At 38.3% G+C, this 19,978-nt stretch overlaps 1 protein-coding gene across 6 annotated transcripts in view; it reads left to right on the forward strand.

Moving 5' to 3' along the window:
• Positions 1 to 19,978, forward strand: part of RFX3 (regulatory factor X3) — a 339,201-nt gene that overhangs the window by 288,991 nt on the left and 30,232 nt on the right. For all 6 annotated transcript variants that reach the window (XM_061425414.1, XM_061425412.1, XM_061425410.1 and 3 more), the window contains 2 exons: positions 4,675 to 4,883; positions 19,132 to 19,285. In XM_061425414.1, the coding sequence (XP_061281398.1) occupies positions 4,675 to 4,883; positions 19,132 to 19,285 (363 nt within the window). The remainder of the gene's footprint in view (positions 1 to 4,674; positions 4,884 to 19,131; positions 19,286 to 19,978) is intronic.

The raw sequence follows: 19,978 nt of genomic DNA on the forward strand, positions 1-19,978 counted from the left end.
TATAGTTGTGTGCCTGAATCCTGTGAAGTGTTTACAGAAATGAGTTCTTCCTGGCTATAAATGCCATCCTTGGCAACATTATTACATATAAATGGTTAGTTATACATCTTTACTATGCTCATTCTCATCCTCTCTACTTACCAACTTTGAGGCTACATTTTCCCTTCTTTAAGTACCAGATTTTTCTGGGTTTTCACAGAAGTTATTAGTGCTGAAACCTGTGTGCTCAAGTATCTATCCTCCAAGGCCTCCTTCCTTCAGTTCAGTTCAGTTGCTCAGCCGTGTCCGACTCTTTGCCCATGAATTGCAGCACGCCAGGCCTCCCTGTCCATCACCAACTCCCGGAGTTCACTCAAACACACACCCAGGACTGATCTCCTTTAGAATGGATTGGTTGGATCTCCTTGCAGTCCAACGGACTCTCAAGAGTCTTCTCCAACACCACAGTTCAAAAGCATCAATTCTTCGGCCCTCAGCTTTCTTCGTAGTCCAACTCTCACATCCATACATGACCACTGGAAAAACCATAGCCTTGATTAGATGGACCTTTGTTGGTAAAGTAATGTCTCTGCTTTTAAGACCATGAACACAGTGGTAGCCCTGCATTTCCCTCTACATTTTACTTCTCACCACTCTTGTTCAGTACGTAATCTTTCTCAGGTTAACATATTTGATTTTAATTCCCTTCTTTCTTTCCTTTTCTGTTTCACATTTTGCCTGGTTTTCTGAGTCCCCTGGTTTTCTCAGTCTTCTAGCTCCCATTCCACCTTCATCACCATCTCCTGTTCATTTGAAAATTGTCCCTGTCCCTGTGAGATTAACCTCAGTAAGACTGAAACATGTAAGGATGATGCTCTTGTAATAAGGAAACTTTAAAACAATGAAACCACATGTAAGGGTCAATATTTTAATGCTCTGAAAGAAAAGTGAAAGTGTTAGTTGCTCAGTTGTGTCTGACTCTTTGCAACCCCATGGACTGTAGCCTGCCAGGCCTCTCAGTCCATGGGATTTTTCAGGCAAGAATACTGGAGTAGGTTGCCCATTTCCTTCTTCAGGGGATCTTCACGGCCCAAAAATCAAACTTGGATCTCCCACATTGTAAGCAGACTTGTTACCGTCTGAGCCACTGTCTAGCCACCAGGGAAGCCTCTGTCGTCACTTCATCATTCTCTAATCAAATCTTTTCCTCATGCATTCAGGATAACTTTTGCTATTGCAATTATAATTGGTTTTCTGTTTAATTGATAGCATTATAGTAGTATTGCTTTCCAATTCTTTTGTGTGTAAATGGATAGTTTTTCAACTACAGTATGGGCTAAATATACTTGTGTTAGTTAACCTGATAACCTAACTTTTGCATATACTTGTGTTTCTGTATTTAAAAGAGAATCTGATTTTGAAGTTACTGACTCCTTATCATCTTGGAGATATTTATTTCCAAGATAATATCTTTAGTTTTCATCCTTACCTTTTTCCACTAAAGAGTTAAAATATCCAAATTCCTTCACAAGGGAGTATTTACAGGGTACTCAGCTGTTAGTCGGAGAAGGCAATGGCACCCCACTCCAGTACTCTTGCCTGGAAAATCCCATGGATGGAGGAGCCTGGTAGGCTGCAGCCCATGGGGTCGCTAAGAGTCGGACACGACTGAGCGACTTCACTTTCACTTTTCACTTTCATGCATTGGAGAAGGAAATGGCAACCCACTCCAGTGTTCTTGCCTGGAGAATCCCAGGGACGGGGGAGCTTGGTGGGCTTCCGTCTATGGGGTCTCACAGAGTTGGACACGACTGCAGCAACTTAGCAGCGGTAGCAGCAGCTGTTAGTATATTTTCAACCTTGAGAGCAGTAAAATGAAACATAGTTTGAAAAGCCAGAATAATGTCCTGTGGCTTTATTTCTCTAAGCTTAGTCTTAGATTACCATTTTCTCTTGGCAAATCTGACTGTAGGAAGTAGTGAGTTTGATTTTATGTTAAATGAAATTAAATTCTTCCAAGGATACCAGTAAGTTCCTTCTGTTCCTTGCCAATACATAAAACATATCTCTCACAGTGGCTTCCCATAGAATTTCAGTTTTGCAAGATGAAAAAGATCTAATGTACAGTATTGAGCATAAGCAGACACTCATATTGTTGTTGTTTTGTAGTCGCTAAGTCATGTTCAAGTCTTGTGACCCCTGAGAATCTGTGGGATTTCCCAGGCAAGAATACTGGAGTGGGTTGTCATTTCCTTCTCCAGGGGATCTTCCTGACCCAGGGATTGAACCCACGTCTCTTGCATTGGAAAACAGATTCTTTACCACTGAGCCATCAGGAAATCCCTAACACTCCTATGCTGTATACTTAAAAATGGTTAAGATGATAAGTTTTATGTTTCTTGTTTTATACCACAGACCAAAAAATGCTTAGATGTTTTTGGATTTAAAAAAACACACACACACAAAACCCAGCATCCCCTGTCTTTTTCTTGAGGCCTAAATTCTTCACTCCTTGTCTGCATCCCAGGTGGTGCTAGCGGTAAAGAGCCCATCTGCCAATGCAGGAGACATAGAGATGTGAGTTCAGTCCCTGGGTTGGAAAGACCCGCCCCCCCACCCACAGGAGAAGGGCATGGCTACCCACTCCAGAATTCTTGCCTACAGAATCCTATGGACAGAGGAGCCCAGGCTACAGTCCATAGGGTCACAAAGAGTTGGATATAACTGAAGCAACTTAGCATGTACCCAACTTCTTCCCTGGGTGCTCTCCTCAACTGTTGAACTGATATAAAATTTCTGGGAGTCATTTAACTGTATTTTGAAAGATCTTAACTCTTCTTATGTAAATCTATTATATAGAAATAAGTAAAAAAAAAATAAGTAAATAAGTAAAAAATAAGTAAAAAAAAAAGTAAAGATGTAGTTACAAGATTGCTAATTCCAGAAGCATTATTCCTGTGAGTAAAAATTTGGAATGACCATAAACGTGCAGCCATGTGGAATTGACTTTGTAAATAATGGTGTATTCATGTATTGAAGCAAATTGAGTCATTGAACAATAAATGTAGCTCCTCATTTGCCTATATATAAAGTGAAACTAAGCAAAATATCAAGTAAAATATATAATATGTTCCTCTTTTAAAATAATATATATACATAAATATACATGCGTATGTATATATTACATGTGAACAGTTTGGAAATTAGCATGTTGTAGTTCTCTCTTAATGTTGGCATTTTAGATACTCTTAATATTTTGTTTTTTTTATTTGTACTTTCAAATTTAATGTCGTATTTTAGTGTACTTAAAATACTCAAAAGTGATACTTAGGAGGTAAAAATCTGAAAGCCTTTTTTATTAATTAGATAAGAGAAGGAAGGTTAGTAGATGGCATCATCAGCTGGGAATTTGGAAGAAGCCCTAAATTTCCCTGAGAAAGAAAAATGAATTGAGTTTAGCCATTTTCTATTTGAAGTGCCTCCCAGTTGAAATGTCTTTTGAATAAGGTAAAGTCTCTGGGGTCAGGAGAGATCCTGGAATCAGAGGGTGGAGATTAGGGATTGATTCACTTGAAAGGTTGATTTAAATAAATTTGTCCTCTGAGAACAGACAGATTGAAAGCTATAGAGACTTTTCAGAAAAACACACACATATTGATAAGGTTTTACATATAGAATTAGGACCTTCACAGACACCCCTCCACAGAACTCTACATTCAAAGTATTATCTGGACGCAGTGAACCTAGCTTAAAAATTCTTGTCACATTTCACTTCTCTAATTTTATGCTTGGGGAAAATGAGGCCCACGTAGGTTAAATGAATTGCTTAAAATCAAGTTAGTGGATTCAGGCCCTATGTTAAAATCCATGTCTTCACTCAAATATTATATTAATATTATCAGATAATTATATTCTGACCTGAAAGAGTATAATATTTTTTAATCTTAAAATGCAGCATAGCACTAGAAACATGGTAAAACTTATGTCAACCACTGAAAATTAACCTTAAAAGTTTCTATTTTCATCCCTATTACCAAACATGAAACTTTCCCATCAGAACCAGAAGGAAATCAAATGTCTTCGTAGGTAGCATCCCTACATTTTCTCTAATGTATTTTTGGTTATTGTTACTGTTGTTTTCGGGTCTGTGAATTAATTTGCATTTGTAGCTTTTACCTTGAGAGTCCTTGGGACTTCACTTTCTTTCCCATGAAACTCATACCGCATGTGCTTCTGCCTTGTATCATTCATTGTTTGTTTTTGTCTTAATCCTGAGGGGCCACTTGTGGCCAGTTGAATCTATTTATCCAATCTGACTTACCCTAAATCTTTTCAAATGAATTGGCTTTAGTTTTATCTGATTGAGAAGTAAAAGAGCATAAAAACTAAAAAAAGACTCTACATATGTTAAGTTCAGGCTCCTCTTCTTCTTAAGTAATGATATATTTTAGTCTTTCACACAGACTAGCTAATGTAGAACACCAAGTCATACCTTTATGTCACATCACTTTTTCATGCACAGAAGTGATGTTAGTTTCCTTAACAACTGCCAAGTGGTCATTCATTTTTCTTAATTAATTTAATTGTTTTGCACTTTCAATATAGTTTGCCATTCATGCATATGGTTTGTGTGCTGACATTAAATGAAAAAATGCTGACTTGAACTTGTCCTTTGCTTTCTGTGTACTGTCCCAGGAGCAGGCTTCCTGGGTGTGCCAGTGTGATGACAACATGGTTCAGAGACTAGAAACAGACTTCAAGATGACTCTTCAGCAGCAGAGCACCCTGGAGCAGTGGGCAGCGTGGCTTGACAATGTGATGATGCAAGCACTGAAACCCTATGAAGGAAGACCCAGTTTTCCTAAAGCTGCCAGGCAATTTCTGCTAAAATGGTCTTTCTACAGGTATCATCTCAATTTTTCCTATTCTGCAATTATGTATGTACATGCTTCTCAGAAAAAAAAAAGAGAGAGAAGAGTGAGGAGTTTAGTATGTAGAAACTCTCTCGTGATTATCTTCAGCCCAGCTCGTGACTACAACATCATGGAATTGAACCAGGAGGGTTTTGGAAATAAAATTTCTGCTGGGAAAGGAAAGCCTCTTATTCAGAGCCCTAAAAGTTCTCAGATGGGAACATCAGAGATTCCCCTCTCTGATGGGTCAATCTCTAGAACATCAGTCTAGATAATGTGCGTAACAAGAGTCAGGAAAGTCCTCCTTTTGGCAAACATGTATCATTTACGCTTTTCACCACTCTTCTTTTTATTCTCTAGTTCAGGGATTCTCAAACTGTCGTTCCCTAGACCAGTAGCATCTCTGTTGCTTGGAAACACATTAAAAATGTGTATTTTCAGACCCCTCGCCAAACCTACCTTAATCACAAATTGCAGAGGAGAGGCCCAGCAATCTATGCTTTTTCTAAAAGTTCCGTCCAGGCAATTCAGATGGATGCTCAGAAAAATCTAGTTAATTTTTTAATTTGATCAATTAAAATTGTTTTCAAAGCTAGCTGCACCTCAGAATTAGTGGAAAGAAAAACAAAGCTCCTACCTACCTCCCAAAACTTACTCAAAATCATGGTGGTTAGAAACTAGTATTTAGCAGTAGAGATAATCAGAAATTCATTTTTTTTTTTTTCAGAAAGGTTACTCCTGGTGATTCTAATGCATAGCTAGTTTAATATCAAATAATCTAGTAGATAATTCAAATGAATTGCTTTTGGGCTAAAATAACTTATAAATAAATGTATTTTTTTTAGACGTAGAAGAACCCCAGAATAGAAAAATTACTTTTCAGTTCAGTTCAGTACTCAGTCATGTCCAACTCTTTGCAACCCCATGAATTGCAGCACGCCAGGCCTCCCTGTCTATCACCAACTCCCGGAGTTCACTCAAACTCATATCTGTCGAGTCGGTGATGTCATCCAGCCATCTCATCCTCTGTTGTCCCCTTCTCCTCCTGCCCCCAATCTCTCCCAGCATCAGAGTCTTTTCCAATGAATCAACTCTTTGCATGAGGTAGCCAAAGTATTGGAGTTTCAGCTCCAGCATCAGTCCTTCCGATGAATACCCAGGACTGGTCTTCTTTAGAATGGACTGGTGGGATCTCCTTGCAGTCCAAGGGACTCTCAAGAGTCTTCTCCAACACCACAGTTCAAAAGCATCAATTCTTTGGCATTCAGCTTTCTTCACAGTCCAACTCTCACATCCATACATGACCACTGGAAAAACCATAGCCTTGACTAGACGGACCTTTGTTAGCAAAGTAACGTCTCTGCTTTTGAATATGCTATCTAGGTTGGTCATAACTTTCCTTCCAAGGAGCAAGCGTCTTTTAATTTCATGGCTACAGTCACCATCTGCAGAGATTTGGAGCCCCCAAAAATAAAGTCTGACACTGTTTCCAGTGTTTCCCCATCTATTTCCCATGAAGTGATGGGACCAGAGGCCATGATCTTCATTTTCTGAGTGTTGAGCTTTAAGCCAACTTTTTCACTCTCTTTCACTTTCAAGAGGCTCTTTAGTTCCTCTTCACTTTCTGCCATAAGGGTGGTGTCATCTGCATATCTGAGGTTATTGATATTTCTCCCAGCAATCTTTATTCCAGCTTGTGCTTCTTCCAGCCCAGCGTTTCTCATGATGTAGTTTGCATATAAGTTCAATAAGCAGGGTGACAATATACAGCCTTGACGTACTCCTTTTCCTATTTGGAACCAGTGTGTTGTTCCATGTCCAGTTCTAACTGTTGCTTCCTGACCTGCATATAGGTTTCTCAAGAGGCAGGTTGGTAGTCTGGTATTCCCATCTCTTTCAGAATTTTCCACAGTTTATTGTGGAAAATAAACACGGTCAAAGGCTTTGGCATAGTCAATAAAGCAGAAATAGATGTTTTTCTGGAACTCTCTTGCTTTTTCGATGATCCAACGGGTGTTGGCAATTTGATCTCTGGCTCCTCTGCCTTTCCTGAAACCAGATTGAACATCTGGAAGTTCACGGTTCATGTATTGCTGAAGCCTGGCTTGAAGAATTTTGAGCATTACTTTACTAGCGTGTGAGATGAGTGCAATTGTGCGGTAGTTTGAACATTCTTTGGCATTGCCTTTCTTTGGGATTGGAATGAAAACTGACCTTTTCCAGCCCTGTGGCCACTGCTGAGTTTTCCAAATTTGCTGGCATATTGAGTGCAGCATTTTCACAGCATCATCTTTTAGGATTGAAATAGCTCAACTGGAATTCCATCACCTCTACTAGCTTTGTTCATAGTGAGCTTTCTAAGGCCCACTTGACTTCACATTCCAGGATGTCTGGCTCTAGGTGAGTGATCACACCATCATGATTCTCTGGGTCATGAAGCTCTTTTTGGTACACTTCTTCTGTGTATTCTTGCTACCTCTTCTTAACATCTTCTGCTTCTGTTAGGTCCATACCATTTCTGTCCTTTATCGAGCCCATCTTTGCATGAAATGTTCACTTTGTATCTCTAATTTTCTTTCTTTTTTTTTTTTTTTGGTTTTTATTTATTTATTTTTTTGTCAAAATGGAAAGTTTTTTTTTTTTTTTTAAGAGATCTCTAGTCTTTCCCATTCTTTTGTTTTCCTCTATTTCTTTGCATTGATTGCTGAGGAAGGCTTTCTTATCTCTCCTTGCTATTCTTTGGAACTCTGCATTCAGATGCTTATATCTTTCCTTTTCTCCTTTGCTTTTTGCTTCTCTTCTTTTCACAGCTATTTGTAAGGCCTCCCCAGACAGCCATTTTGCTTTTTTGCATTTCTTTTCCATGGGGATGGTCTTGATCCCTGTCTCCTGTACAATGTCATGAACCTCCGTCCATAGTTCATCAGGCACTGTCTATCAGGTCTAGTCCCTTAAATCTATTTCTCACTTCTACTGTATAATCATAAGGGATTTGATTTAGGTCATACCTGAATGGTCTGGTGGTTTTCACTACTTTCTTCAGTTTAAGTCTGTATTTATATATGATATCAAATGTTGTGATGAGCCATTGACCATAGGTCTACTCAAGGGTTTAAAAACAGACCCTGTGCAAGTTGGCATATATACCATATATATGGCATAGGATGGAATTGACAGATGGAATTCCATTTCTTAAGATGTTAGGTAAATTATATTTTTGACCGCAGCATTTACTCTTCTGGTGAGAGTTCATTTCTTTTCTTCTTTAGATCATAATGAGCTTTCTAAAAGCCATATCTACTTTGAACTTCAGGCAGTCCCTAATTTAATTCCTGTGCAACCATGCGCTTATCAAATTGTGGCTACAGGACCTACCACTGACTGTGGCTATGGGTATATTGTGGTCGTCATCTGGACGTCAGTAGTGAATCCAAAGCGGTTGTGAGGAGAGATGATATGCAAATAAGTAGCAAAGTTTAGAGACTAGTAGAAATTGTGAACCTGCTAAGCCCAAATTATAAGATTTCCATCTTGTTTTGATTACCTTTATAAGGATTGAACCAAAGATTCCATTATCATGGTAGAAGGTTTTTATTGTGACTTCTTTCTTTTTTAGTTGATTTAGTCCAATTCTTATTTCTTAAACTGAAGTAGAGTTGATTTCATATATGTTTAATTAGGAATTAAATTATCCTTACATCCTGAAAATGATTTTCTAGTGTCTGCGTACCTGCCCAGTCAAGTCTGACACTTTGCAAGCCCATGGACTGTAGCCCTCCAGGCTCCTCTGTCCATGGAATTCTCTAGGCAAGAATACTGGAGTGGGTTGCCATTTCCTCCTCCAGGCGATCTTCCTGACCCTGGGATTGAACCCATTCCCAGAGTTAAATAAATGCTATGAAAGAAAGCCTAGCAGTGGTGGTGGTGTTTTGTTTTTATTTTGGAATGGAGTAACTCCACCATTTTGTCTTCGTATATGTAATATTTTTAGCCACAGGGTTTGTAAAGCACCTTATTAAGGTGCTATCTAACACTATGACCCACTGATATGCTTCATTAAAGCCAGCCCTGGGTTTAGATCTGGGTGTCAGTGAGAAATGTGTTGCTGTTTTCCCTTGATATATGGGAAAGATTTGGAAAACAATATCACAGTATTCCCAAAGTAGATGTAGCAATAGTAGTAGTATTAATGGAAATCAAAATTTTAACTTGGGAACATTTCTTTAAAAGATTTCAGATATTTTCCCATTTGTTTGCAAGTTGATTTCATGCATCTTTTTTTTCCTCAGAAAATCATATAGATGGTATATATGCTTCATGAATGATAAAACAGATGTTATACTAGCTGTTGCTCTAAAACCTATAGGGGCAAAAGCACAGTACATCCTCTATATCAGAAAAACCAAAGGTTTTTTTTTCCCCTCCTGTTCTTACTGCTTTCTTATGCAGTTACCTCAGACTTGCCCTTATTCCTCCCTGAGGATTTTTTAAAATCTGTTTAGTAGATATGGTTTTAGAAATACACACCCCTGGAGCCTTTGTCTCCACAGAGATCTGTCGCGGTATCTTGAAAGGAGAGAAAATTACTTACTCGTGTTTCTTGTTCTCTGCAGATGTACAAACCCAGTAGATCATCACTTGCCTGCCCTCTGTCTGCCCTGAGTTGGGGATAATGGCTTGTTATTATTAGACACTATTATGGTTATTATTTTCATTTCAAAAAGTCTTGAAGGTATACAGTTCAGTCAGGGCTACAGAAGGAAAGACATTCAGAAAGATGCATACCTCCTGCTGGTAGGTGAAGTCAATAGCTTGGTAACGTAGAAGACTAAAATCTGACCTGTTTTTTACTGAGGCATAAGAACATATTGAGTAATGAAAACTTCATTCACAAACAGAAGGAGTGTTACAGAGTATTTTTTAAATGTTTTTGGCTTTGTAATAAGAATTTTGCAGTCACATATACCAACCGTTCATTTTCTGAAGTTGATTAATTCTAAAATTCTGTGTATAGATTCACACGTATATACAAGAAATGGACTGGCAGAGAGTCGTGATAGCAGTAGTGGACATGTTGCTGCAAACACCCTCTGCTCCAAATGGGGGTCTCTTCTTGCCTAACTTGGCTTTGAATGTCTACTGCTGGCTTCCTGGGAGGTGGAAAAAACATTGCCCAAGAAACATATCTAACTCTATGACCCACTGATATGCTTTCTTGGGCAGCAGTGCAGAAGTTAAGTGGGCCGTTTCTCAGCTTGGGTGTTTTGTGAATAACAGAACACAGAATTCCTCAGGGCTACCCTGAGGGTCAACCAAACATCCCATTTTTAAAGAATTAAATGTATAGCTTTGATACAATAACTTGAAAGGGAGCACAGAGAACCTAGTTTGCCTACAGCTGAACAATATATAAATCTTCCAGTTTTGGAATTAGCTGTAAGCACTGTTTGGGGAGAGTTCACATGGTGGAGTTGGGGGGTGGGGGGTGGGGTCACAGGTCTCACCTTTCTTTTTAGGAATGTGTGATGTCTTCCCAAATACATAAAGAGGTGGATTGAGTATCGTGTGTTCAAGTGTATGTTTTAATTTTCACGCCATGAATTACGAAGATACATACACAAAGGTATTTCTCATCTGTTATAATTAACAGTTTTAACTCCAGTTTTAAAGAGTTGAGTTCATGGTAACTTAGCAACATGAAATTCAGTGGAGTCAATTTTGTAACATGTCTTACAGAAATCTGAATCAGACAATAGGTTTCCAATTAAACTGTTAATTGTGTCATTTGATACTTGGCTTGTAGGGCAGAGGCCCAACACAGAGAGCAAAAAGTAGACATAGACATTATTAATAATATAATAATATTACATTATTATATTAATAATATAATTCAACTGATTCTCTTCTAAACATATGACAATAATTTCATAGCAGATTATCAGTACTTTCAAAAGTAACTATTATAACTGAAGGTCAGCACACTTTTTTTTTCCCATTTTCCAACAGAATTTTGTGTTACCTATTTCTTTATGCTGCAGTAAGGTGATTGCCTAGTTGTCAAAAAGTTTCCAAAACACTTGGGATAGAATATGAAGCCTTTATGATGGCCTACAGACCCTCCATGGTCCAGCTGCTAGTGATTTCTAGTCCCATCATATATATTCTCTTTGCTCATGTCTTCCCAGCTGCAGCTTGGGCTATTCTTTCAATAAAACAAACATAGTTCTGCCTCAGTCTCAGCATTGACCTCAACATTTGCTCTCCTTTCTGCTAGGAAAGTGCACATGTTCACATGGCTTACTCCCTCACTTCAGTCTCATTTCTGCTCACTTATCACCTCCTCAAAAAGTTTTCCTAACACCCTGACTTTAAGTGCCAGAGCCCATCACTCTGTAGTCTCTTGACCTGATTTACTTTTTTCAAAGAATTTCAGTTCAGTTCAGTCGCTCACTCATGTCTGACTCTTTGTGACCCCATGAATCGCAGCACACCAGGCCTCCCTGTCCACCACCTACTCCTGGAGTTCACTCAGACTCAAGTCCATCGAGTCAGTGATGCCATCCAGCCATCTCATCCTCTGGCGTCCCCTTCTCCTCCTGCCCCCAATCCCTCCCAGCATCAGAGTCTTTTCCAATGAGTCAGCTCTTTGCATGAAGTGGCCAAAGTACTGGAGTTTCAGCTTCAGCATCATTCCCTTCAAAGAAATCCCAGGGCTGATCTGCTTCAGAATGGACTGGTTGGATCTCCTTGCAGTCCAAGGGACTCTCAAGAGTCTTCTCCAACACCACAGTTCAAAGGCATCAATTCTTCAGCGCTCAGCCTTCTTCACAGTCCAACTCTCACATCCATACATGACCACAGGAAAAACCATAGCCTTAACTAGAGGAACCTTTGTTGGCAAAGTAATGTCTCTGCTTTTGAATATGCTATCTAGGTTGGTCATAACTCTCCTTCCAAGGAGCAAGCGTCTTTTAATTTCATGGCTGCAGTCACCATCTGCAGTGATTTTGGAGCCCAGAAAAATAAAGTCTGACACTGTTTCCACTGTTTCCCCATCTATTTCCCATGAAGTGATGGGACCGGATGCCATGATCTTAGTTTTCTGAATGTTGAGCTTTAAGCCAACTTTTTCACTCTCCACTTTCACTTTCATCAAGAGGCTTTTGAGTTCCTCTTCACTTTCTGCCATAAGGGTGGTGTCATCTGCATATCTGAGGTTATTGGTATTTCTCCCGGCAATCTTGATTCCAGCTTGTGCTTCTTCCAGCCCAGCGTTTCTCATGATGTAGTTTGCATGTAAGTTCAATAAGCAGGGTGACAATATACAGCCTTGACGTATTCCTTTTCCTATTTGGAACCAGTCTGTTGTTTCATGTCCAGTTCTAACTGTTGCTTCCTGACCTGCATACAGATTTCTCAAGAGGCAGATCAGGTGGTCTGGTATTCCCATCTCTTTCAGAATTTTCCACAGTTGATTGTGATCCACACAGTCAAAGGCTTTGGCATAGTCAATAAAGCAGAAGTAGATGTTTTTCTGGAACTCTCTTCCTTTTTCCATGATCCAGCAGATGTTGGCAATTTGGTCTCTGGTTCCTCTGCCTTTTCTAAAACCAGCTTGAACATCAGGAAGTTCACGATTCACGTATTGCTGAAGCCTGGCTTGGAGAATTTTGAGCATCACTTTACTAGCATGTGAGATGAATGCAATTGTGTGGTAGTTTGAGCATTCTTTGGCATTGCCTTTCTTTGGGATTGGAATGAAAACTGACCTTTTCCAGTCCTGTGGCCACTGCTGAGTTTTCCAAATTTGCTGGCATATTGAGTGCAACACTTTCACAGCATCATCTTTCAGGATTTACTACTACCTAACTTTATAATTTATATCTACTCTGTTTTTATCAACCATCTGTCCTACTAGAATGTGAACTCTGTTGAAACCAGACTTTTGTCTGACTTGCTGTAGAACAGGACCCTGACACACAGTAAGAACATAATATCTATTGAATGAATGAAATTTAATTCTCTTGGAAAAAAGAAATTGGCTTTGTATTTCTTTTACAAATACCATAAAGCTACTCAATATGAATATTCTTCTCAGTCATTTACATTATTTTGAGGGAAATATAAAGGCCTAAAAATTGGATTTAGATATAGATATATATATAGATATATATATATATAATTCATTCTGTATCTGTCATGTCTTTCCCTGTAAAGATTTACTGACATTCAACTGACACAGGATTGTTTTTCTATATTATAATAAATCTCTTCTTTTAAAATAAACCATTTTTATTATGAAATTAGTATATACTCACTTTAGAAAACCTGAAAAATACAAATACTGGACAAAGAATAAACTTAAATCATCTATAATTTACTACCCAGAAAGACCAATGGTAAAATGTTTTCTTTCAGTTTTATATGAAATTGAGATCCAGTTGTTTATCAGAGTTTATTATCTGTATTTTTCCCTTAACATTATACCTCAATCATATCTAAAGAAATATAATTTTGAATGTCCTTCCAATATTCCATTTTGTATAAAGTGGCAACCCACTCCCGTGTTCTCACCTGGAGAATCCCATGGACAGAGGAGCCTGCAGTCCATGGGGTCACAGAGTCAGACACGGCTGAAGCAACTTAGCAAGCACTCATGCATACATTATTTAAACATTCCTTTTGTCTCTTATTCTTGAACATTTATGTGGGTTTTGGTCTTGCAGTACAAATATAAAACATACGTTCATGTTTATCTTTATATAAAGTTGCATGTTTATCTTCAAATAAATTCAAATAAATTGGCAGTTTTAAGTTGACTGATACTATTTTAATGAAGTATGCTGTCTTGAGGCTAATAAGTATTAACCATTCCCATTTATTTAGAGGTGGGTCTTTTTTAAGAACTTTACAGATAGTTTCTGTGTTAAATGGGCTCATATCACACGTTTTCCTTCTTTCACTTAGCATTTTATTATAGACATCTTTCTGTCTTACTGCCTTTATGTGTAATCTCTCTCATTTCTTTAAAGTGAGTGAAATTGCTCAGTCATGTCTGACCCTCTTTGTGACCCCAAGGACTATGACTCTCCAGGCTGTTCTATACATGGAATTCCTCAGGCAAGAATACTGAACTGGGTTACCATTCCCTTTCCCAGGGGGTCTTCACAACCCAGGGGTCAAACTGAGGCCTCCTGCATTGCAGGTGGATTCTTACGATTTGAGGTACTCAGGAAGCCCAATTTCTTTAATATATTGTATAAATTTCCATATATGAATGAGCCATTTTTTACCTAGTATCCTACAAATGGTTATTTAGTGTTGCCCCCTATTTTCTCAGTAATATAAATATTGCTGCAATTAAAACCATCTTTGCTCATTTGTGTAAATTTCTAGAATTAGAACTGCTAGGTGAAAGCATTTGTGCATTTTTAATTTTGACATTTGTTGCCAAATTTCCCTTCATAAAAGTTTTGTGAATTTATGCTTGAAGAAACAATAAATGAGAGTTCTTTCCCCATAACCTCTTCAATGCTGATCTTTTAATTTCTTATAGTATAATAGATAATATATGGTATCTTAATTTAATTTGTATTTCTTTTATTTTGAATAAGGTTAATCATATATACTTGTTATGATTCCCTTAGAAGAAATGGAATAGCCATCATAATCAACAAAAGAGTCCGAAATGCAGTACTTAGATGCAATCTCAAAAATGACAGAATGATCTCTATTCATTTCCAAGGCAAACCATTCAATATCATGGTAATCCAAGTCTATGCCCCAACCAGTAACGCTGAAGAAGCTGAAGATGAACAGTTCTATGAAGACCTATAAGACCTTCTAGAACTAACACCCAAAAAAGGTGTCCTTTGCATTATAGGGGACTGGAATGCAAAAGTAGGAAGTCAAGAAACACCTGGAGTAGCAAGCAAATTTGGCCTTGGAATACAGAATAAAGCAGGGCAAAGGCTAATAGAGTTTTGCCAAGAGAACGCACTGGTCATAGCAAACACTCTCTTCCATCAACACAAGAGAAGACTCTACACATTGACATCACCAGATGGTCAACACCAAAATCAGATTGATTATATTCTTTGCAGCCAAAGATGGAGAAGCTCTACACAGCAAAAACAAGACCGGGAGCTGACTGTGGCTCAGATCATGAACTCCTTATTGCCAAATTCAGACTGAAATTGAAGAGAGTGGAGAAAACCACTAGACCATTCGGGTATGACCTAAATCAAATCCCTTATGACTATACAGTGGAAGTGAGAAATAGATTTAAGGAACTAGATCTGATAGACAGAGTACCTGATGAGCTATGGACAGAGGTTCGTGACATTGTACAGGAGACAGGGATCAAGACCATCCCCAAGAAAAAGAAATGCAAAAAAGCAAAATGGCTGTCTGAGGAGGCCTTACAAATAGCTGGGAAAAGAAGGGAAGCGAAAAGCAAAGGAGAAAAGGAAAGATATACCCATTTGAATGCAGAGTTCCAAAGAATAGCAAGGAGAGATAAGAAAGCCTTCCTCAGCAATCAATGCAAAGAAATAGAGAAAAACAACAGAATGGGAAAGACTAGAGATCTCTTCAAGAAAATTAGAGATACCAAGGGAACATTTCATGCAAAGATGGGCTCAATAAAGGACAGAAATGGTATGGACCTAACAGAAGCAGAAGATATTAAGAAGAGGTGGCAAGAATACACAGAAGAACTGTACAAAAAAGATCTTCATGACCCAGATAATCACGATGGTGTGATCATTCACCTAGAGCCAGACATCCTGGAATGTGAAGTCAAGTGGGCCTTAGGAAGCATCACTACGAACAAAGCTAGTGGAGGTGATGGAATTCCAGTTGAGCTATTTCAAATCCTGAAAGATGATGCTGTGAAAGTGCTACACTCAATATGCCAGCAAATTTGGAAAACGCAGTAGTGGCCACAGGACTGGAAAAGGTCAGTTTTCTTTCCAATCCCAAAGAAAGACAATGCCAAAGAATGCTCAAACTACTGCACAATTGCACTCATCTCTCACTCTAGTGAAGTGATGCTTAAAATTCTCTAAGCCAAGCTTCAGCAATACGTGAACTGTGAACTTCCAGATGTTTAGGCTGGTTTTAGAAAAGGCAGAGGAACCAGAGATAAATTGCCAACATCTTCTGGATCATCCAAAAAGCAAGAGAGTTCCAGAAAAACATCTATTTCTGTTTTATTGACTATGCCAATGCCTTTGACTATGTGGATCACAATAAACTGTGGAAAATTCTGAAAAAGATGGGAATACCAGAACACCTGACCTGCCCCCTGAGAAACCTGTATTCAGGTCAGGAAGCAACAGTTAGAACTGGACATGGAACAACAGACTGGCTCAACATAGGGAAAGGAGTATCTCAAAGCTGTATATTGTCACCCTGCTTATTTAACTTATATGCAGAGTACATCATGAGAAACACTGGGCTGGATGAAGCACAAGCTGGAATCACAATTGCTGGTAGAAATAGCAATAACCTCAGATATGCAGGTGACACCACCCTTATGGCAGAAAGTGAAGAAGAACTAAAGAGCCTGTTGATGAAAGTGAAAGAAGAGAGTGAAAAAGTTGGCTTAAAGTTCAACATTTAGAAAAGTAAGATTATGGCATCTGGTCCCATCACTTCATGGCAAATAGATGAGGAAAAAGTGGAAACAGTGACGGATTTTATTTGTGGGGGCTCCAAAATCACTGCAGATGGTGACTGCAGCCATAAAATTAAAAGACCCTTGCTCCTTGGAAGAAAAGTTATGACCAACCTAGACAGCATATTCAAAAGCAGAGTATATTACTTTGCCAGCAAAGGTCCATCTAGTCAAGGCTATTGTTTTTCCAGTAATCGTGTATGGATGTGAGAGTTGGACTATAAAGAAGGTTAAGCACTGAAGAATTGATGCTTTTGAACTATGATGTTGGAGAAGACTCTTGAAAGTCTCTTGGACTGCAAGGAGATCAAACCAGTCCATCCTAAAGGAAATCAGTTCTGAATATTCATAGGAAGGACTGATGTTGAAGTTGAGACTCCAGTACTTTGGCCACCTGATGTGAAGAACTGACTCATTGGAAAAGACCCTGATGCTGGGAAAGATTGAAGGTGGGAGGAGAAAGGGATGACAGAGGCTGAGATGTTTGGATGGCATCACCAACTCAATGGACATGAATTTGAGTAAACTCCAAGAATTGGTGATGGACACAGAGGCCTGGCGTGCTCAGTCCATGGGGTTGCAAAGTGGCAGACATGACTGAGCGACTGAACTGAACTCCAACATTCGTAATAGTGTAGCAATAGCCAGTTTTTTTAGGATCTCACACACATTATCTCACTTGACTCTCAAGCTAATTTTGAACCTTAAAATGTTGAATGATATACAATCAAGATCATATAGTGGTTAATGTGGATCTGACTCCAAACCTGTGGATGAAAAACAATGTTTTTTTTTTTTTAATCTTTTTAGTAAGTAAATCCACAGAAGGAGAGATTCTCTGCCATCTTATTGTAACACCTATTCTTGGTTGCCATAACCAAATGAGAGTGAGAAGTTCAGCTCCTCCTGTTTTGTGTATTAGGATCATAATCACTTATATTTGAGTCTTGTCCTATTCATTCATAAGTTTATTTCACAACCTTTAACCCACTCTATCTTTGAAATAATCACATAAATTAGATAAGGCCTAAATTATTGCTTTTATTTTCACCCAAAAGGAAAACACTCTCGAGGAAATGGTGTTTTTTGAGATTGACAGTGAATTAATGAAAAACCAGAATCAGAATTCAGGGCTTTAGGGCTTTAGATGTACAATGGTGATCTGTCACTTGCCAAGTTGAATGTGTAGAATCTGATGCATTAGTAGCCACTATATAATTAAGGTTAAAAGTGAAAGAGAAAACAAAAGTACAGTCTTCTGTATTTCCATCTGTCCAGCATTTTACAGTTCTTCATTGCAAAATAAGGCTTAAGAATATCGTTGTTTGTTGTTCAGTCACTAAGTCGTGTCTGACTCTTTGTGACCCCATGCACTGTAGCCTGCCAGGATTCTCTGTCCGTAGAATTTCTCAGGCAGAAATTCTGTAGTGGGTTGCCATATCTTTCCCCAGGGGATCTTCCCAACCCAAGGATCAAACGCACTTCTCCTACATTGACAGGTGGATTCTTTACCCCTGAACCATCAGGGAAGCCCTTTAGCGATATTAACCCATACATTAGTGAGATTCTCTCTCTTCCTTGTATCTGAGAATATAATGGCTATTTTAATTTGTGTAGGACAAAAACCTCTAGAGAAAGACACTAAATGAAAGTGAGGAGAAACACTCACATACACACACATACATCCTACTCTGACTCTAAGTTAAAAATATTAAGATTTGAAGTGCGTGGTCAAGCTTAATAATTGACATGTCTTCAATGAAGCCAAAATTTTATTTTGACTTACTTCTATTTTGAGTATAATAGAGTGTATTTTTAGTACTTAATTAAAAATATATTTCATATTTTGGTATGTTATAGTTACACATTCATATTTTTCAAGGTTATGCATTTTTAATTGACTTTATTATGCTCTTGCTAATGGGAGAATCACTGTAATTTAATGAAAATCAGTACAGAAGTAGAATCATTTAATAAATTTGCCTTCCAACAAAAGTTGCAAGGATCCCTGTATGTCCTCTCCTACATTCTACATTGCCACATCTGGGAACATTGCTTAGTATATTTGTAAACTTGCTTGTGTATTTGTAAACATTGCATAGTGTATTTTGTAAACTTAGTCAGGGACAAATTCATATTTTTCCCAAAGTGTACCTCAGAAGTCATTGAGAGATGGTGATACAGTGTTTACCCATCATCATAAGACTTTCACTTTGAGATGCTTTTTCTTATGGTGATGAATTGTCACCCTTCCAAAAATCTTTTCTTTTAATTGATTCTGAGCAATTTGTCAACTTGCTTATGATAGTAAAATGGTTTTTCCCAGTGAGTGCCTATCTAGTTCTCATAAGGATCTAGTCAAGTCCTAATGAAGATTACCTCTTTGCCACTCTGTTTGAAAGAGTTAAGCCAGCTGCTTCACTTATGAAATTATTCCATGGAAAGTCATGCACTATACCAATCTGTTAGACCTATAACTTCTTTTAATGGGAAAAGTAGGCTGAACGCAAATCCTGGTCACTAACACTGGCTGCATCTGTGTCTTTTCTCTTGGAACAGCTCAATGGTTATTCGGGACTTAACTCTACGCAGTGCTGCTAGCTTTGGCTCCTTCCACCTGATCCGTCTACTCTACGATGAATACATGTTCTACTTAGTAGAACATCGTGTTGCTCAGGCAACAGGAGAGACACCCATAGCAGTCATGGGTGAGGTAAGAGAAGCTAAATGAGCTATGACCCACAAGGCTTTCTAAAAAGATCTGAATTTTATTTTAATCTAAATATTAATTATCAAAGCAATGGTTTCTAATCAATGAGTCTTGGACTCCAGAGATCCTGTATAGTTATTTCAGGGAGTCCCTAAATCCCTTTGTTCATATTTTATTAGTCAAAAGATTCTAAGATTGTAGATGATATCATGGAAAAGTACATGGAATATTTCAATATGCTATAAAAGTCTCTATATAAAAAAGCTTGAGAATGACTGGACTTAAAAATCCTTAGTATTACTCAACCATAAAACAGAATCAGATAATGCCATTTGCAGCAACATAGATGGTCCTAGAAATTATCATACCAAGTGAAGTAAATCAGATGTAGACAAATATATGATATTTATATGTGGAATCTAAAGAAAATAGTTACAAATAAATTTATTTACAAAACAAAAACAGACATACAGACGTGGAAAACAAAATTATGGTTACCAAAAGGAAAGCAGGTGAGGGATAAATTGGGGAATATAGGATTAATAATAATGTAAATCAGGCTTCCCTGGTGGCTCAGACAATAAAGAAGCTGCCCGCAATGCAAGAAACCCGGATTCAATCCTTGGGTCAAGATCTCCGGGAGAAGGGAATGGCAACACACTCCAGTATTCTTGCCGAGAGAATTCCATGGACAGA

The sequence above is a fragment of the Bos javanicus genome, chromosome 8 (assembly GCF_032452875.1).
Source record: "Bos javanicus breed banteng chromosome 8, ARS-OSU_banteng_1.0, whole genome shotgun sequence".
NCBI classification, from domain to species: domain Eukaryota; kingdom Metazoa; phylum Chordata; class Mammalia; order Artiodactyla; family Bovidae; genus Bos; species Bos javanicus.